Below are 21,578 nucleotides of genomic sequence, written 5' to 3'. Positions count from 1 at the left end.
AGATAGTTTGTTTTTGTTTGTTTGTTTTAAAGATTTTATTTATCTGACAGACAGAGATCACAAGTAGGCAGAGAGGCAGAGAGAGGAGGAAGCAGGCTCCCTGCGGAGTGGGAAAACTGATGTGGGGCTCAATCCCAGGACCCTGGGATCATGACCTGAGCCGAAGGCAGAGGCTTAACCCACTGAGCCACCCAGGCTCCCCGGGAAGATAGTTTGTTAATGGAAAAAGTCGAGGAATTGTTTTTTAAGAAAGGGACATTGAGCACAAAGTTATGCAGTAACTGACCAGAACATACGCCATGCAGGCCTTCAGAATACTTACTGGGTTTTTAGGATGCCCTTGGGATTGATGGGGAAATAATGGCTGGAAGGATAGGCAGTGGCGAGATGATGAAGAAATTCAAGTGCTAAGGCTGACTTTGGCATTGAAGGTAAGAGCATGAGATCAGATTTGTAATTTAAGGAGATGAATCTGGGGTGCCTGAGTGGCTCAGTCTGTTGAGCGTCTGCCTTCAGTTCAGGTCATGATCCCAGGGTCCTGGGATTGAGTCCCACATCGGGCTCCTTGCTTACCGGGGAGCCTGCTTCTCCCTCTGGTGCTCCCCTTGCTTGTGATCTCTCTCTCTCTCTCTCTCTCTCTCTGACAAATAAATAAATAAAATCTTAAAAAAAAAATAAAAGATAATACTGTTGTCATAGTGATGGCTGATTTGTGGGACAGGTTGATGGGTGAGGGGGTTGACAGTGTTAGCGCTGAAGTCACATTTCCAAATCAGGAGAATTTTGTAATAGAATATACGAGAAGTGATTCATGTAATTATTGCACAAACTTTTATCAAGTTGCATACTGTGCCCTAGGCAATGATGTTGAATAATGACCGCTCTTTTCTGCCATCGAATTGTTGAGGAGGAAAAATCAACATGTAATCAAATAAAGTAAAATATGGAGATATGGTGGGATTGGTATAATGATACAAGTATGCGCCAGACAGACAGAACACTGGTACATGAATAGATTGAATGATTCTGTCTTTAAAAATTTATTTTGTCTTGGAGAGAAGCTGAGCTAGAGCACTACAGGAGATGTGGGGAGGGGAATGAGATGAGCTATTTGGAGGCAGGATCATCAGGACTTTGTGTGTGACCCGGGAACATGTGTCAAGGAAGGGAAAGGGGATTGCTGGGAGACACTTAAGAGTGTCAGATGTGGGGTAAGTGGATGAAATTGAGCTGGAAATACAGTAACAAGTGTGGGACAAGGGGTGGAAATAAGAAATACGAGTTAAGGGTTAGAAGTGTGTTTGAGGGACGACTGGGTGGCTCAGGCAGTTAAGTGTCTGACTCTTGATTTCGGCTCCGGTCATGATCTCATGACCTCAGGGAGGTGAGATCGAGCCCTGCATCAGGCTCTGTGCTGGACATAGATCCTGCTTAAGATTTTATCTCCCTCTCCTTCTGCCCTACCCCCATCCATGTGTGCTCTCTCTCTCTCCACCCCCCCCCCCCAAAAGGAATGTGTTTGAGATTTAATTAGAAAATGGACTTGGTGCTCACAGAGGTATTTGAGTTGATGTAAATATGGAAGACAATGAGCTTTGGCATAGATTTGAAGTCAAAGTGGAGGTACTGAGGAACCCTTGCATTTCACGCAACGAGCGAATTAAAATGGTACCAGCAAAAAAAGACTAAAAGAGGATGATAGGGTAGAAAGAGACTAGAAGAGATTTGCTATGGTGGGTGACCAAGGTAGGGGAAAAGTTCAAGTTAGAACATCAAGCCATGTCCAGTGACACAGGAAGGTCAAGAAACATAAAGACTGAAATCTATTAATGGACTTGCTGATTTTAGTCACTGGTGGTGATAGTGATGTTGACTAGATGCCCAAAGCAGCGTGTAAGCAGGAATATGCAAATTCTTGGTGATGGAGGGCACTAAAGATCCCAGAATAGGAGACATTTTTTTTTTTTTAAATGTATAGTACAAGTTGGCTGATTTATTGAAATTGATTTATTGAAAATGTGGGGATGTGGTCTTTTTTAAAAAAATTATTTTTATTAACATATAATGTATTATTTGCCCCGGGGGTACAGGTCTGTGAATCATCAGGCTTACACATTTCACAGCACTCACCATAGCACATACCCTCCCCAATGTCTATAATCCAGCCACCTTCTCCCTACTCTGTCACCCCCCAGCAACTCTCGGTTTGTCTTGTGAGATTAAGACTCTCTTATGGTTTGTCTCCCTCCTGATCCCATCTTGTTTCATTTTTTCCTTCTCTACCCCCCATAAGCCCCCACTCTGCCTCTCAAATTCCTCATATCAGAGAGATCATGGGATAGTTGTCTTTCTCTAATTGACTTATTTCGCTCAGCATAATACTCTCTAGTTCCATCTACCTCATTGCAAATGGCAAATTTCATTTCTTTTGATGGCTGCATAGTATTCCTGTGTGTGTGTGTGTGTGTGTGTGTGGTGTGTGTGTGTGTATACACACACACACCACATCATCTTCTTTATCCATTCATCTGTTGATGGACATCTAGATTCTTTCCGTAGTTTGGCTATTGTGGACATCTCTGCTATAAACATTTGGGTTCACGTGCCCCTTTGGATCACTACATTTGTATCTTTAGGGTAAATACCCAGTAGTGCGAATGCTGGGTCATAGTGTAGCTCTAGTTTCAACTTTTTGAGGAACCTCCCATGCTGTTTTCCAGAGTGGCTGCCCCAGCTTGCATTCCCACCAACAGTGTAGGAGGGTTCCCCTTTCTTTGTATCCTCGCCAACATCTGTCGTTTCCTGACTTGTTAATTTTAGCCATTCTGACTGGTGTGAGGTGGTATTTCATGGTGGTTTTGATTTGTATTTCCCTGATGCCGAGTGACGTAGAGAACTTTTTCATGTGTCTGTTGGCCATCTGGATGTCGTCTTTACAGAAATGTCTGTTCATATCTTCTGCCCATTTCTTGATTGGATTATTTGCCAGAACAGGAGACTTAACAAATTGTTTTCTTGCTAGTAGTTAAGTTCAGTCTAACTCTTTCCCTCACTATGTCCCTCCCTCCTTCCTTTCTTCCTTTCATTTATTCGTATTAACTGAGAAGCTACTATGTCAGGCACTGTGCTAAGTACCCAATACAATTTCCCTATTTTAGTCATGTTCTTTGCCTGAAAGCCTGAGAAGAATGTCCTCTCAGTCCTTTATCCACACCTGAGCCCAGTCCATTCTACATCCACATTCATTGTTTTCTTTCCTTTCTTAATGGGGGTTGTATTTCTTTTTATCAGTAGCTTAGGTCTGTTAGCCAATTCTTTTTTTTTTTTTTTTTTTTTTTTTTTTTTAAAGATTTTATTTATTTATTTGACAGATAGAGATCACAAGTAAGGAGAGAGGCAGGCAGAGAGAGAGAGGAGGAAGCAGGCTCCCTGCCAAGCAGAGAGCCCGACGCGGGACTCGATCCCAGGACCCTGAGATCATGACCCGAGCCGAAGGCAGCAGCCCAAACCACTGAGCCACCCAGGCGCCCCCTGTTAGCCAATTCTGATGTGGACCTTTTATTACCTTCTGTGTGGACTGTGCTAAATTCTCTCACCTGTCTTTCAGTTTCTGCTTTTCTGTCCTTTAGGTGATTTTTGAATAGTCCTTTCAGATAAATCTCCCCCCAAATATTACTTGTACAGTGATGCCCCTCTGCTTATAAATTCTGATCAGTGATTTCTTCCTATTTAAAATTTCATCTCCAGCCTCACTTTTCCAAGTTAACCTTGACCTCCTTTCCTTAGTTTTAGCCAAACACCTGCACTGACTCCCTGCCCCATGAGCATTGGTCTTCATGGTTTTGCTAACATCATCTCCTGTGCTGGGAACTTCTCTATCCCCATTTTTTTTTTTTTCTTCCTGTAGAATCTTGTCTATTTTTTTTTATTACTGACCACTGAGACCCACAACCAATTTTTATGCTTCCAGATTTGATACATGTTGCTTTGTGTTACTGTTTAATGATATATATTCTGTTCTTAAACAAATAATGAAGTATCTCTCTTGGAAATTTTCTAGCACTGCCAACATAGTAGCTTGTTAGTGCAACAGAAAAAAACAGAGAGAGAACCTAGTATAGTGGACGTATTGTAGATTTTCATTCAGCTTAGTACTATCAATGAGTACTTGTTGATTTGAAAGATAAATGACTCACTCACAAATGAAAATGGGATTGTCACAGAAGCATTAGCAAGATTCAGTTTTACTAGAAGATGCTGTGTTCTTTGAGAGTGATTTTCTGTGTTTTCCTTGGTAATTTGGATATAAAATGTGCAGCTTGGAGAGGGATGATTATAGTTGTTAATCAGAATAGCAGTAAAAATTGACATCTCAAGTTTAATTTTTGTTAAATGCAATAGGAATATATTAGCAGAAAGAAAGGCATAAAGGAAAGATCTTCTGTGGTTTTTTATTACTTATAATATTAAAAAGTGAACCCCTGCCCTTATAATCTGTATGCTCACAGTGTGGAACCTAAATTATTACTCCTTAATAGAGCTACAGAAGAATTCTTGTGCTTCTTAATGGCTTAGTCAAGCCCCTATTTAAAGCCTCATTTAACCTTGAGCATTTCTAAACTAAAATTTATCTGTTTTTCTTTCTATAGACTATTTCAAATAGTACAATCCCGGAAAATGCAACAAGCAGTGGAAGGTTTAAACTTGACATTCTGAAAAATAAAGCGAAGAGATCTTTAACTAGCTCCCTGGAAAATATCTTCTCAAGGGTAAGATTAAACTGAGACTCTTTCAATTAGATATTAATGTCTGTGTTTGCTGTTTTACTTCACGCTCAATGACTCTGGAAAATTTCCTTTAAAAAAAAAACACAACAACAAACTACATTGAAGATAACTTCAATGTAGTTAACTGACTTTATTTTTATTTTTTTTATTTTTATTTTTTAGTTAACTGACTTTAAGTAATCTCATGATTTATTCTGATGCCTCTAATACCTAAGTTTGAGAAGAGACTTAGTAGTAGAGATATATATATAAAAAAGGGGAAATAGAATATTGATGTCCAATATTATATGAACTTATTTGTCATATAAAGTAAGTTTCATTTTGCTATTATTAAGAGCTGACAGGAAATACTAAAATAATATTAATAAGAATTTATGTATTCCATTTATTTTATTATGTGTTTTATTTTACTATCAAAAGTGATTTCTCTTCTCTTCATTTTTCTCTTCCTGAATAATTCAGTCCTAAAGCTCTTAGATGAGTCCAGGCGAGGTAGATGTCTTAGAGCTGGAGGGTGGGGGACCCACATGGCTCAGAGTGGGGATACAGAGGCTCATGAGGTGCAGCATGTGGAAACCAGAATGTGGTGGGGAGGATATCCATGTAGGAGGGCAACCTGGTTCAGGAAGTCAGAGCTAGAGCCAACGAGGAAACCCGTCCTGCAGAAGGATGGCCCAGTCCAGGGTGTCACAGCCAGCGTGAGTGGAGGAGAGAAGGCTTTCAAGTTGCCTGTTATAAGGAGTTCGAGTCCTTGAGCAGGGTGAGGATGGCATTGTGTGTGTGGATGGCGGCCTTGAGGTCAGGGCTTGGAACCCGAGTAGGATGAAAAGCATCAGTGAGGTGACAGTTGTGGAGAATTTTGCACCCAGGGGACTGGTCAAATATGGAACTGTATTAAGGATCTGGGAAAAGGGAATTGCAAATATGAAGAGGGAAGAAATGAGAATAAATGCTATGTTGTTGGATTCAACTCAGAGGTAACAGTATATGATCCTGGTTATCTGTCTCTGTACTTTTGAATTTATTTTTAATATCGTTAATATATTTTAATTTATTTTAAAATATATGTTAACGTGTGTGTGTGTGTGTGTGTGTGTGTGTGTGTGTGTTAGGGTCCCTGGCTCTGTTCACTGATAGGAACTGGAAACAGCTTTTATGCAAATACTAGAGATTAAATTAAGCCTGGTTGGGGACACCAAACACCCAGATTTTGGTTTCTGTATATCATTCTACAAGAAGGAACTAGAATCCTGGGAGAAATGTCTGATTCCAGGACTGCAGGGGAAAGTGCAGGGTAAGCCCGGAGCATGCTGGTGTTGTAGCTAGGAAGGGAATGCTCAAAGAAAGACGGCGGTATGTCATAAAGACCTTGAAGGGCTCTCACCATTCACCTGTAAACATCAAAATAAAGATAGCAAAGGACTGTTATGGAAAATGGGAAATGATGGACTTACTCTGATATGAAAAATGAATGCATACCTTAGAAATTTGATCATGATCAGGATATTTACTAGATTTAATTAATATTTATTAATTGCAAAGACAAAAGTAGTAACTTTACAGTAGAGAAGCCTGGTGGACACCACCTTATTCAAGCGATCCAGTAGAACGTCCTCAGCAACGGGACACATTGAAATCTGGTGCCACTTGATACAGAGAATACAGAACTTCTGTGCTATTCTTGCCAAAGGGGCAGGGACTTGAATCAGATCCTGAGGTGGCATCAGCAAACCCGCATGGAGGTATGGTCTACAAAATAGTGAGCCTGTTGTCTTCCAAAGGGTCAGGATCCAAAGGGTCAGAAAGTTAAGTGCAATAGAACATTAGGACGGTACCTTCTGATAAAGGGTGCACTTATTTTTTATTTCTTTGCCAGAACTCAAATTACTTTAATGGGTATTCCTCTTAATGATTGAAATTCTTCTGATTCTAGCAAAAGCCTTATAGCGACCATGATCAGTTATCAATACTGTTGTCAGCAGAAGACGGAATGGAGGAAAAGAAAATTCTAGGAGATGAATCAGAAGTGTGTGAACACAACATTTCATAAAACTTTCTTATCCTTTTTTTTTTTTTCAGTATTTATAAATTACATGTTCCTTCTTTCTCTCCCTTTCCTTCCCTTCTCCCTTCCCTCCCTCCCCTCTCTTCCATAGTATTCAGTGAGAATTTTAGTGGAAAGGCCATTTAAGTAGGTGGTCAGGGGACCTGAATTCAAGACCTGGCTTTATATTTATGATCTCGATTTTATATTGATGTAGACTTTCTATTTATGATCTCAGACAAATTATTTACCTTTCCTGCCAGTTTTCCCATTTGTGAGATGTGTATATTGATAACGTGCTTACGTCATGTTACTATGAGGATGAAATGTCAGTCTGTTGAGAAAATATCCCACTGTAGATGATATGTGGTGAGCTCTGGAAACTCTGTCCTTTACACAATGACCGAAGGGGACTTAGAGTGTTACTCTCCTTACCCCCATTTAGTACCTTGGCGTTTTGCACAGCACTGCAGGGCTGACTTTGAAGTGCCGCTCTCCTGGCCTTGAGCGTCTGTGATCTCAGCAAGGGCACAGCCCGTCTATTTTGGTCAAGGCAGAGACTGCGGCTGGTGTCGCACAGTGCTGCCAAGTGCCATAAATTATGTGACCTAACAAGATCTTGCTTGCGCCATGTGCAACAGAACGGACTTAAGGGGAAGGTTGGCAGCTACCCATGTTGTGTTAAAGGTTACGTAGAAAAGAGGTTTGTGTACTTCTAAAACTGGTTAGTTTAGCTCTTTCTTTCTGAGTTACGTAGTAGAAAATTGACACTCCAATCATAGAGTGTGGCTCCTAATTGCTGCGATTTTAAAATGTCTAGACAGTTTATTTAACTAACTATGATTGTTTATGAAATAGGGTGTGTTTTTAAAAATGCTTAGAAGCTCGGCTCATTAACATTAAAAAGTGGGTCCAAGGGAAAAGGCTTGACACATGTATTACCAAATCATCATATAGTTAAACTGCAAAAGCTATCTGCTCAAAGGTGAAAAGACAGTCTTGTATTCTGTTTGTTTGTCTTGCTTTTTCTGAAGTCAGAGTTCTCCAGAAGGAAATTTTTACTTATATGTTTATTGATATGTATTTCCAAATGGGGGATATTTACAGTATAAAGCATGCATCGTACAAAAATAGCCCTCATTTTGTGCTTCTCTCAGAGTACTTACTATCCGTTTTCCTTCCTTGATGAAATGTGTGAATTAACGACTGTGGTAGAGGATAATTTTAAAGTTTGTTTTTCTTTGTGCACATACACACACACAAACATACAGATAAAACACTACTATGAGGGCGCCTGGGTGGCTCAGTGGATTAAGCCGCTGCCTTCAGCTCAGGTCATGATCTCAGGGTCCTGGGATCAAGCCCCGCATAGGGCTCTCTGCTCCGCAGGGAGCCTGCTTCCTCCTCTCTCTCTGCCTGCCTCTCTGCCTACTTGTGATCTCTCTCTGTGTCAAATAAATAAATAAAATCTTTAAAAAAAAAACACTACTATGAGTAAAATGTGTGATTTAAGTGCTTTTCTAATAACGGCAAGGATTTGATACCTGTCCAACTTGTTACTTGATTGTGACCAAATAACCTGTTTTAAGATAAGCAGGCAGCCACAAATATAGTTTATTCTGGAACTATCTCTGTTCTGCATAAAACTGAAGAATTGAAAGAACCTTGACCAGGTTCTAGGACATTTGCAAAATTACCAGCATCAGCTACTTAGTTTTATCAGTAATTCCACTTTTCACAAAGCTCTGTTTCTAGGAGATGTGGGTACCAATTCAAGAGCTTCACTGTTAAGCTGAACTTCCTGGGTTCAAATTGCTGCCCTGTCCTTAACTAGCTGTGTAAACTTTGGCAACATAATCTATCAGAATTTCCGTCTCATTAATGGTAAAGTTGAGCTATGTAACTATACCTACCTCATAGAATTTTTGTGAGGATTAAATGAGATAATGCATTATAAAATGCTTAACACGGTATATAGCAGACTGTAGGAACTCATTAATATTTGATGCAGCTATTAATTTTACTGTTGGTATAGTTGTTATTTATGGTGCCATCAGAAATAGAAAACCATAATTAATATACAGAGCTAAAAATAAAGATTGCTTCTATAAAACTTGGTGTGGGATACCATCAATATAAAATAGTCAATTGAGAGACAACAGCAGTCACTGGAGTGAACAATTGAATCAACTGTCAATTGGGTGAAGAAGAAAGAACTTTCTGGTAGTAGACATAAAAAGAAAAATTCAATTGAAGTCTGGGATGCAAGAGTTGAAAAACTATTCCAGAAAGTAAAGCAAAATGACAAAGAAATGGAAAATAGGACAAAGGAAAAACTTGAAGAATCAGTCTAAAGATCTAAAAGCCGAGTGGTAGGAATTGCAGAAAGAGAAAATACCCCAGTCTCCCTTTCTCAGGAGGCACCTGGAGTATGTACTCTATACCAAAATGAGGAAGTAAACAAAAAAAAAAAAAAAAAAAAGGAAGACATGGGATCAAAGACACAAATTTCGACATAGGGTAGTATTAAAGGAGATGTCTAGGTTGATAGTAAAGAAAAATACTGGGCAAGTCTAAATTACAACCTGTCTAGAGTAGGGCAGAAAGACCAGTTTCTAGAATGGGAAACTCAACGAAGAAGGAAAAATTTTGCAATTGATGGATTATGTGATGTTTGACCACACTGAGTTCTGTGGGTGACTTTTGTAATAAATTTGTGATTGCTCAGAAACTTGTTGACTACATGAAAAACAGATTGTACAAGATAGGAGTTGTAATAACAGTAAAGTATATAGTAGATGAGATGATTGCTTTGGTTCCTCTTTGTCAGATCATCCATGAATTTCATACCAAACAACCGTAAAAAGGAAATCAAGAACCAGTATTGAAGCAGACTGATGTGTAGTCTTCTAGAGAGAAATACTTTCTTGCTGTAGTTTGCATTATGGAAGAATGAAAGAAACGAAATCTATGCATTTCATGACACAGTTTTGAAAAACCTGTTTGTTATAATCTTACAACATGAGGGATGATGTTTGCCATCTAGCTTCTGTTGCATGTATTAAATCATTTTCTTTATAACGGTTGTGGTTTGTATGCTCTGCCTTCCATGATTGTGTTTATCTGTATGAGACATGAAGCGAATGGGGTACTCTCTGATCTTACTCTGTTCTCCTGATCCTACGGATGAAGGATGTTTAACCTTATAACCAGAGTACCATCGAAAAGCTTGGTCTGAGTATCTAGTTATCTAATGACTGATTTAGAAGCAGTGCAAGTAGGTAACGCGTGGTTCTGTTTACCTTGCAGGCATGGCTGTGAATACTGCGGACAAATTTGAGCGAACCGCAGAAGTATACATTTAATGCTAACCTAAGGAGGCGACTGCCTTTTATAGTTTTAAAGTAAAAATTTAAACCATATGAACAACTGAATTCTATTCTCTTCATTCAGGGAGCTAACAGAATGAGAGGTCGGCTTGGAAGTATGGACAGCTTCGAACGGTCCAACAGCCTTGCTTCGGAGAAGGTATCCCATCTCGGTTCTCATTTTTAGTACTACTTGCTGCTTGACAAAACACGACATTGATAGGGTAATATAACTCTGTCATTTTGTGTTGAGTCCTGTATGACTTCTTTTTTTTTTTAAAGATTTATTTATTTATTTATTTGACAGACAGAGATCACAAGTAGGCAGAGAGTCAGTCAGAGAGAGGGGAAGCAGGCTCCCTGCTGAGCAGAAAGCCCAACGACGCAGGCCTCAATCCCAGGACCCTGAGATCACGACCCGAGCCGAAGGCAGATCGTGTGAAGGCCACCCTGACTTTTAACAAATACTCGTTATTATGAAAATTAAATTTAAGGTGGGCGCTTGGGTGGCTCAGAGGATTAAGCCTCTGCCTTCAGCTCAGGTCATGGTCTCAGGGTCCTGGGATTGAGTCCCACAATGGGCTTTCTGCTCAGCAGGGAGCCCGCTTCCCCCTCTCCCTCTGCCTGCCTCTCTGCCTACTTGTGATCATCTCTCTCTCTGTGTCAAATAAATAAAATCTTTAAAATTAAATTTAAGGTATTGAATTGATGCTAAACTAAATTAAAAATACTATTGTTTTAAATAAAAAGGGTCAGGAAAGTATGTTGCTCTCTGCTTAGCTGCTCCTTTCTCGTGTTAGGACAGAACACACCCTCTTCCAGGCTCCTGGAGCTCTATCAGGCTTTTTACTGTTTGGAGATAGTAGGCTTAGGAGGACCGTTGTTTGGGCAACTGTTGATTCAAAGCCACCGAAAAAAAAGCCCTGTAATTACAGCACTGGTAGAGCGATCTTTTTATGGTTTGTTCTATCTCCACATTACTTTCCTCCATTTCTAACTCCCCCCAAGCCCCGCCATATTAATGGTCGCATTAGGCTCCTCTTTATCTCATAGACAGTTCTCAGTAGGTTTGATTTCCTGCTTCCTGGATCACGCAATATGTAACCTGAGGTCTATGCAACCAGTTTTCTTATGGAAAACACTAAAATATTTTTGCTGAACTTTGTGTCGACAGAATTGAGGACTCAGTCTCGCTCTGAATCTGTTAACCCCAAGCCATGTTTATCAAGCTCAACATTTCTACAGCGGTGCCTGTTTTGGAAAGCATAAAGAGCATACCTGTCTAAATTGAGAGATTTATGATGTCTCCCCATGCAATATGAGAGGCATCCCGGCATAGCTCAGTTTTCATTCATTTCCTGTTTTTCATGTCTTTTAAAAAATTTTACCTCAGGGAACATGTCATTGGAGAGAAACATCCACAGTGAGGGAAGATACTTAACAGGCTTTATTTTACTTTCCTGAAGGCTTTGCCATGGAACTTGGACGCTCAAGCACTGTGATATTGTTTTGACAGTACAGGAAACATGCAGCCGATATGTCACGGAAATCAGTAGATTTGTAAACACAGACTCCACCCTCTTTTGGTCATGATGCCTTTTCATCTTTCTGGCAACAGTGAGAAAAGTACAGTAGCCATAGCGTTTTACCACACAGTGTTAGGGGGAAAGAATACCTTGTCTTATCATTCCTTTCACTTTCTGCCTATCTTTACGGATGCTGGGTTACAGCTGCTTATCAGAAGAAATGGGTTGTGGTGATACTGATTAGCCTTCAGCATGGATTGAGTGAAGAAAAAAAAAAGTTTTGTCATGACTCAGGAGGAAGAAGAGGCGCCCTGTCACTTTTGAGCTCTGTGTGTTGAAGCAGATCTGCCATGACCCATGTAGGAAAAAAAGACTTCACTTCAACTTGCTTTTCAGGATTATTCACCAGGAGACTCTCCACCGGGAACACCACCAGCCTCCCCATTGTCCTCAGCGTGGCAAACGTTCCCCGAAGAGGATTCTGACTCCCCACAGTTTCGAAGACGGGCACACACGTTCAGCCACCCACCTTCAAGCACAAAGAGAAAGCTGAATTTGCAGGATGGGAGAGCTCACGGTGTCCGCTCCCCTCTTCTGAGGCAGAGCTCCAGCGAACAGTGCAGGTGAGTCCAAACCTCCTTTCTGGAAGATGAAATACAATTTTTTTTTTTTTTTTTTAAGATTTTATTTATTTATTTGACAGAGAGAGAAATCACAAGTAGGCAGAGAGGCAGGCAGAGAGAGGGGAAAGCAGGCTCCCTGCTGAGCAGAGAGCCCAATTGTGTGGCTTGATCCCAGGACCCTGAGATCATGACCTGAGCCGAAGGTAGAGGCTTAACCCGCTGAGCCACCCAGGTGCCCTGAAATACAGTTCTTCTGTCACTTGTTCTGATCAGTATAGAGTCAACATTTTGGTTTTAGAAAGACCAGAAAAATGAATTGAATTATAAAAAACCTTCATTACTGAAGGAAACAGGACAAGATTTAAAGTACACCCCAAGAGAAGAATTAAAACATTTCGGGTGAAGACACTCCCCTCCCCAGAAAAATGGGGAAAACAAGATATTATGCAATTGTTTTCTCTGAAAAACTTGGTGACAACACATGTTACTCAGTGTCTTTTTAGGGGGATAGGAGAAGAATAAATGAAACAAGATGGGATTGGGAGGGAGACAAACCATAAATGACTCTTGATGGTGGCTTTAATGAAAGAGAGTCAGCAAATTTGAAAATCACCTACATAGCGGGAGAATGTCCTGTTAGCCTATAATAAAATACAAGGGTTAAAAAAATTACCAAATTTACCTTCCTACCTGTGATGAAATTTAGCTATATTTCATAATGAATTAAAGCCCCAAATGAAAATTATAGAAATTTTATCTAGAACAAAAGGATGTCTGTAAAGAAGAATATACATTTCATAACTGACAGGAAGTGTTCATTAGAAATGATCTGATATGGTATTTAAGAAATAATTAAACAGAATTGTTTGGCATTTGGTAAGATATAATAAAGGGCGTAAATCCAGAATTGCAGCATGGTTTTGCTTCTTCCTGTGTTGCACATATCAGAATTGGTATCCTAGAATTAATTTTGTTTTCCTTCTTTGCCTGCGAGTTTGATCCAGGAAACAATCTGATAGTCATCCCAGTTGAAGGAAAATCCAGAACTCTAAGTAAAAGGGAAGATGAATTGTTGATTACTTATTACTACTTAATTAATTGTATTAGTTATAACTACATATAATAATTATATTAATTAATTAATTAGTTGTTATCAAATTTACCCACATTTCTTTTAAGGATACTATTTTATCTTCAGTGTTGTTTTTTGACTGATTTGATACTTAGAAATAAGATAGATATTTCAGATATATGAAAATAAAAGAGATTAACAGAATTAATTTTTCTCAGAGTTTCTTTTCTAAAAAAAGATTAAGTATTCATGTGTCTATCAAGGGTTTTTTTAAAAATGACCACTAAAATTTATATTTATACAAAGCAATAAGTCTGTTTTTTGCAGGAAATGTTACCAAGAACTTAAAACATTATTTTAAACTTATTATAAGTGATTTCTCTATTTCTCCTTACATCTTATAATGTAGATGCTCAAATAATTCTTGTAATATGAAAAGATGCTATTTGTGCTATTGTGAAAACTTGCTAGGAAAGGAATCTTTTGAAAATAGCTGTCAGTGGAAGAGGTTCAAGGATTCAGGGCAAACTGTGGACACAGTCCCACAGGCTACAGGGAACACATGGACATTAATGTTTGTTAAGCCAGAGGTATTATGATGGCTTTCAACAACCAAACATGTTGTTCCTAAATTTTTTGAAGGGTTTATATCTTTAAAATAGCTAAGTCTTTGAACTACTGATAATCTTTCACAGGAACGTGTTTCCTGTAATTATTTCTGCTTTCCTACTTTTTTCCCTTGAAGTATCTTTTGCATGTAAAAACAAACACCGTTTGTCCTAAAATCTTGAATTTTTCAGAGACCAACACGTCTGGTTGGTCATGCTGAGTGAGGAGGTTAGTTTGTGAAGAGTGAGCTAGGTCACGGTCATTGAAAGAGACAACTGCATGCTCCCCTCTTTCCAGTCCTGACCTTTGAAAGAAAAGCTTAAATCGATAGCAAGAGCCAGTTTATATGCTTTTTCATAGTGAATGAAGATTTTGTCGAAATCTAAATTAAGACAAATTTGGTGTTTTCTCAGCATTCTTCCTTCAGTGCGGCGCATGCCCAAGGAGAGTATCTCTTCCTCCAGCCTTCCAAGTCTACACACTTCCTTCTCTGCCCCTTCCTTCACTGCCCCCTCTTTCCTGAAAAGCTTTTACCAGAATTCAGGTAGACTGTCCCCACAGTATGAAAATGAAATCAGGTGAGATCAGTGTCCTCTGTTTGCAAAGCAAAGTTTTCTGCAGTGATATACTGATATGTTACTAAAAAGTGGCTGATGAATTTTGGAGTGACGTTGGTGCATCCGTATGCTGTGCTTGTTCTAATCCATCTCTAATATGTCAGTTTTAATTCTGATGACTTTTATCAAGCAAACTTTTAAAACCAGTGTTTTGAAGCTTTTAACAACATGATCATCTTACTTTTTGAATCATCTCTTTTTCTACTGTCTGTGTGATTCTACCCCGTATGCTCCAGAGTCTCAGCTTTGTGTTGTTTACAACAAGCCTTGGTGCTAACACAGACTAAGCAAATCTGCCCCAGTTGTGCTTTTTTTCTTAGCCTCTCTGGGCATATGATATGGAATCTGAAAGCCACTGATTTAAACAAGTGTACTTAAGTGATGGATACAATATATCTTTAAGTACATAGAATATATCCTAGGCATTTCTTTGAGTTTTCAGTGACACAGACTTACTTCTCTGAAACTGGGTGTAATTACATTATGCGTGTGCTACCCTGTTCATGACAACTTTCAGAGAGCAGGAAGGATTTCTTGAATCTTGTAGATATTTGATTTTGGTTCATTTCCAATATTGAAAATATAATAACCTCTTAAATCTTCTTTGTGCTTTTAGCTACACAAAATTAGATTGAGTGATTTTGGGGGAATTGTCTTTTTTAAAAATTTAAAGTTATGAAACCTTACTATTATCCAAATTATTAGTGGGATATTGACAGCCTCTGGAAAGTGGTCCATTAAGTTGGGATTTCTTTCGAAGGGATTAACTGTTGCTGGCTTAGAAGTTTGTGATATTCATTCTGGTTTTTATGTGTCAATTGACTCATTCTTTTTTTTTTTTTTTTCCATCTCAAGTATTCCATTTCATACACCACAGTTTACCCACTCCCTTGCTGATAGACATTTGGGTGTTCTAGTCATTTGCTATTTGGCACTTCTTGCAGTCAAGGAGAGGAATGACTGTTACCAATCAGCCTGTGTGCCACTGAGATTTTCTTGGATATTCTTTTGGCCTCATTTTTTTCAGACTTAAGATATCCTAAAAGTTAGCATTTAACTGTGTAACCTTCAGTAACTGGTTACATTAGACTAATCCTGGAATTATCTCTGAGTAGTATCTTCTGTCTACGTGTGCCAACTGTTTTCACTCCAAGAAAGATAGTTAATATTGGATTTAAAACAATTTGAATCTGAATTTCTTCTGAATTGGTACAAAGTCATGTTCATACATTGAGTTTCTAGTGAAGGAAGTTAACCTGAAGAACCGATTTTAAGGGTTTTTTTTCCACAGGGGAGCCTGACTGGCTTAGTCAGTAGAGTGTGTGACTCTTGGGGTCATGAGTTTGAGCCCCACGTTGGGTATAGCGATTACTTTAAAAAAATAAATATTAAAAACAATAATAAGAGGTTTTTCAGGGACAACCTTATGGAAGAAGAGTTAAACAAAATTGGCTACAAAAGCAGTCTAATATATATGGAATATGCCATGAATTGAGAGAACCAACAATATACATGTATAAAAATGTCAGTTTGCCTTATCTCTATAGCACTGCCGATGAATAGGAATACAACACTCTCAGTGAAACACGTGGGCAGTTTCTTATTCTGTTAGTTCAAGTGAGCATCTGGACAGTCCGAGTTTTCTTCTGGAAACAGAAGCCTGCCTGAAAGTGAAAATTAGGAAAAGCCATTGAGAAGATCAAATGTTAGCTGTGAACAGGATGCAGAATACCCAAACAGTGACTTTTTCTTAGATTATTTATAGTGTTTATTTATAGTGTAGAGTATTACATATTCATCTTTAGTGGTTTTGCGTAAGTGTAGGCATTTTTCTTGTTTATCACTTCTTTGTCCTCTGTACCTCATTCTAATGAGGGATATTGAAGTCAGAGGCAAGTATATGTTAGTTTTACGTTATAAATTTTTACTTTTTGTAGCTATCTTACTTGAAGTGATATTAAAACCTGTAGGAAAATTTCATTTTATTTATTTTTTTAAATTAATTTTTTTAAGGATTTTATTTCTTTATTTGACAGGCAGAGATCCCAAGTTGGCAGAGAGGCAGGAGAGAGAGGGGGAAACAGGCTCCCCGCTGAGCAGAGAGCCTGATGTAGGCCTCGATCCCAGGACCCCAAGACCATGACCTGAACCGAAGGCAGAGGCTTAACCCACTGAGCCACCCAGGCGCCCCGCTTGGGAAAATTTTAAATTTGTAGGATCATTAGAAATAATCCTGTTTTCTGTACTTTGTTATATTTTCTTGGCTCTGAGAAAATCTAAAAACCAGAGAGCACATTTTTGTACATTTTTCTTTTGCTTCTGTACACTTTTTATTTATTTTTGTAATTTGACAAGCCTAGAATCAGTAGGCCAAAAAGAGACTTAAAATTTTTATTTTCATAGAAAAGTACACCAGTCATGAGAATACAGCTCATTGGATTATCACAGAGTGAATCCTGCCGTGCCCCCTCCATCAATAACTGGAATGCTATCAGCACTCCCACAGTTCCTTGCCATTTCCTACTGAATTCCTTCCCCTCCTCCTGACCACATAGTTCATATTTGCCTGGTTTTGAACTTTATATAAATGGAATGATTCTGGTTTCTTTTATTGCACATTAGTTTCTGAGATTCATTCCGATTTTTATGTGCACTTCATTAATTTTTTATTGCTGTATAGTATTCCATCTAATGTTACAATTTATTTGTTTGTTTTTTGCCATTGGACATATGGATTGTTTTTATTTTATTTTATTTTATTTTATTTTTTTTATTTAGAGAGAGCTTGAGCAGTGAGAAGAGCAGAAGGAGAGGGGCGGAGAGAATCCTAAAGCAAGCTCCGTGCCCACCACAGAGCCCGACATGGGGCTTGATATCACAACCCCGAGATCATGACCTGAACCAAAATCAAGAGTCAGACACTTGGCCGACTGAGACACCCAGGCGCCTTAGTTTTTGGTTATTCAAAGAGTACTGCTGGGGCATCTGGCTGGCTCAGTTTTTAGAGTGTGTTATTCTTGATCTTGGGGTTGTAAATTTGAGCTTCATGTTGGGTATAGAGATTACTTAACAAAATAAAATCTTTAAAAAATAGTAATCCTGTATATTATTAGTTGTGCATATCTATCCATTATTGAGGACTACATCCACAATAGTAAAATTGTTGGACAAATTTCTAATAGGTTTATTTCAACTAGTAATTTACTTGGACATAAATTTACTAGTTACAGTCTTGGAGAGGGTGTTTTTTCTTTTTTCTTTTTTTTTGAGAGGGTGTTTTTTCACTTTGTACTTGGAAATAATTTTAGATTTGCAAGAAATCTGAAAAATATTATGGAGAACTCCTACAAATGTTTTACCTAGATTCATCAACTTTTATAAATTGCCACATTTTCGGGGCGCCTGGGTGGTTCAGTGGGTTAAAGCCTCTGCCTTCGGGTCAGGTCATGATCCCAGGGTCCTGGGATCGAGCCCCGCATCAGGCTCTCTGCTCCGCAGGGAGCCTGCTTCCTCCTCTCTCTCTCTGCCTGCCTCTCTGCCTACTTGTGATCTCTGTCTGTTAAATAAAAAAATAAAATCTTTAAAAAAAAAAAAAAAGAAACTGCCACATTTTCTTTATTATTTCCTCTGTTCATTTACATATATATAAATATAGAAACATGTAATGTATATATGTAAATAGATATATGCATGTATGTATGTATGTAAATAGATGCATACATATATCTTTATTCTAAGCCACTTGTGAATAGTTGCATATATCATGTCCCTTCCCTCTGAATACTTATATATCCTAAGAATAAGCATAGTCAAGAGCGTGGTTTGAACCCAGTGATTTCTTTTTTTTTTTTTTTTAAGATTTTATTTATTTTTTTGACAGACAGAAATCACAAGTAGGCAGAGAGGCAGGCAGAGAGAGACAGGGAAGCAGGCTCCCTGCTGAGCAGAGAGCCTGATGTGGGGCTCAATCCCAGGACCCTGAGATCATGACCTAAGCCGAAGGCAGAGGCTTAACCCACTGAGCCACCCAGGCGCCCCTAACCCAGTGATTTCTGAATCTACATTTCTCATCACTACTTTCAGAGAGAACATTATGCATACGTAATTACTGTAGTATTTGGAAATATTCAGAATATTAAAGGGAGGATGTTCAGAATACCATAAATTATAATTTTCTTTTCACTTGAGTATCTCATATTTTATTAGTTGTATTTCTAAATATGCGTAGTCAAATAAAGCATAGAGCAGGTTAACATATAGGCTAACCCATACTACTTTTTAAAAAGCCTATTAATTTGAAATTTGAAACTCAGATTAGGCATCTTTCTCTAGGACCTCTATCCTGAATTATTAAAAACATGTCAGATTACTGTTTTTAAGCAGGCTGAGAAAACGGAGCCAAGATATTTTTACTATCATGGTTTATTGATAAGTAGGTTTATCTGCACAGCACTGAAATGATTAAGGAAGAGGAATAAGCGTGTTTTGATTTATCTTTGAATTAATTTTAAAAAATTTAATGTTATTTCATCGTTTAGTGACTAAACTATAATTGTAATGATATAGTATATTTATATAATATTTATTTATCAGAAATATCCTTTCTATCAGCAATCATCTTTGTCACTCCTTATTGCTTCTTAGCTTTTAAGCCTGTAACTGAAAAAATATTTATATTGAAGTTCATTGGTCAAAAGTAAAATGATCGTCATTATTGCTCTTCACTTATAAGACTTTTCAGTGAGAAAATAAGATTTTTGCTGTAGAAGTACTTTGTGGTACAGTTTTGGTTCCATGTAGTTCTCTTGTGTTCACTGATAAAAATAGTATTATCATAACTCATGGTTCATTATTGCCTTATCTATGCCTTACTGATGACTAATGGGAATGCCTTTTTATTCTAAATCCTGTATTGTACATATATCTCTCTATGTGTGCTAATGTTGTTTCTTCTTTTCCTGTTGTACTAGACAGGACACCACTTCAGAATCAAGGTGATTTGAGGTCTAAATATGTTCTTATAAACATTCAAAATTTCTCCCAACTGAATATCACTCCTTTTAAAAAGCAGTTTTGGCTGTCTCCTGAGTGCATGTCAACATTCCAGTACTCTGATGGTTATGTAGTAGGGAAAATGTGATGCCTGGTGTAATCAGAGATCATAAATGATCATATAAAATGTTGATTGTAAACAGAAATCCTGTTTCTACTCTATTCCATGTTGACAATTCCTTAGTACAGTGCTGTGGCCTTCAGTCAAAGCCCAATTTGAATTTTGAATTAATAAACATGAATTTGCTCATTTGGAGGTACATATGTATACCTAAGATATTTATTTTAAATCCTGAGAAGATGCAGAAATGAGCATCCTAAAAGATCCTCCCAAAGAGAATTGTTAATCTATTTCAGTTCACCTTAATTCTTCACTCATTGGTTACCTTGAGATACTGCTGGGGGCCAGACCTCCCACAGATCCGGACAAAGGAAAATACCTACTTCCTTATTATGGAAGTCTGACCACATCTGTAGTGACATTTCTTCCTCTTGATCCGCATGTTTTTTTGGTAAACACTGAAAAACTTAATTGAAGATGATTATTTTTTGCTTTGTTCTAGTTTCTATACTTAGCTTATATCAGGAATCCAGTGAAACAGACATACCCATCTGTTTGGAGCCACTAACATTTAGATTTCTTTCCAGCTGGAGTGAAAACACACATTAAAGGCTGAACTAGAATGAAAAAGAAGGAGAAAAGAGAAAGGAGAAAAAAGAAAATTATTTTGGCCACATTGATAAGACTGAGACTTTTCACTGACAGGCACTTTTTACTGGTTGGGTGTAAGACCTTTAAATAATACTTTTTAATCTACTTTTTAAAGCCTAATGAAAATGTTAGTTTTACTGTGTGTCTTTGTAGATTCTACAATAGGCATAGAAGTAGGTCTGTTTATTACCTTAGAAATCATTTGGCCTGTAATTTCCTTACTTTACATAGGGTTAAATTGAACCCCAGGGATGTTTTGTATCTTGCTTGATATTATTTTCTTAATTTTAGGTTTTAGGGATGTGAGTAAGCAAATGAGCTTGCTACGCAGAGATACTTAAAATTCCAATGCAAAGAATTTGATCTTTTAAAAATTAGCATTCAATGTAGAGTTTAGGAAATAAAACTCTTTGTTTTTCTCATTCTTTTTGTTTGTTTTACACATTGCTCTGCTGATTAATCTATCTCTGATTCATAGCTTAGATGCTACATATTGTTTTCCACTAGAATATTTCAATATCAATTTTATTTAATTAGTAAATATTTTCCATAGAATGATAGGATTGTCCCCAGTTGAAAGCCAGGACTTAGGTAACCTATTAGTGTACCTGATGGGACTATGAGTTAAATTATACTATGGATCCTGTGGGAAAAGCTGAAGTTTCATCACGGTGTTGTTCCATGAGTTTTTCCTGAGGTATTTACAGAGAGAAGGCTTTTTCAGATTTCTGGCACATAGTTGCTATCACGCTAATCAAGTCTTGATTCTATCTTGAGTTGTAAAACGTTGTAATTTCCATGTAGCTTTAATCAGTACTAGTCATTTTTTGGACTTGATAATGCTGATAGTTTTCAGTGGGGGTTAGAGGGCAGGAGGATGGGGGGGGCAGTTTGCTGCTCAGCAGAATAACCCCTTTGTAAAGAGGTCCTTGCCCAGGACCTTTGTGAAAAATGTATCTGTATTGCCCTGGGGGGGGGGGGGGGTCAGGGCAGGGGGAGTAAAATGTGACTGCAACCTTAAAGTAGAGTCCCTGTGAGTGGTCACGAAAACATCTTCATTTTATATAGAATATCCAGTGAATTAATTGTTATTAAAGCATAGAAGTATGCTTTAAAAATTCCGTATGAATACAGAAGTATAATGTTAATTTAACAGTTGATGTGGTGA

General features: G+C 38.1%; 1 protein-coding gene across 6 annotated transcripts in view; it reads left to right on the top strand.

Annotated features, from left to right (window-relative positions):
- The window catches only part of TBC1D4 (TBC1 domain family member 4), a 195,162-nt gene that overhangs the window by 141,730 nt on the left and 31,854 nt on the right, over nucleotides 1–21,578 (top strand). For 2 of the 6 annotated variants that reach the window (XM_045978309.1, XM_045978308.1), the window contains exons 8-12: nucleotides 4,650–4,769; nucleotides 10,285–10,359; nucleotides 12,122–12,348; nucleotides 14,443–14,607; nucleotides 19,617–19,640. In XM_045978309.1, the coding sequence (XP_045834265.1) occupies nucleotides 4,650–4,769; nucleotides 10,285–10,359; nucleotides 12,122–12,348; nucleotides 14,443–14,607; nucleotides 19,617–19,640 (611 nt within the window). The remainder of the gene's footprint in view (nucleotides 1–4,649; nucleotides 4,770–10,284; nucleotides 10,360–12,121; nucleotides 12,349–14,442; nucleotides 14,608–19,616; nucleotides 19,641–21,578) is intronic. The other 4 variants (XM_045978304.1, XM_045978303.1, XM_045978306.1 and 1 more) reach the window with 2 other exon arrangements.

Source organism: Meles meles, chromosome 14 (assembly GCF_922984935.1).
Source record: "Meles meles chromosome 14, mMelMel3.1 paternal haplotype, whole genome shotgun sequence".
Classification (NCBI taxonomy): Eukaryota; Metazoa; Chordata; class Mammalia; order Carnivora; family Mustelidae; genus Meles; species Meles meles.
Note: the sequence above shows the minus strand (reverse complement) of the source record. Positions and strands in the feature narration are given on the sequence as shown.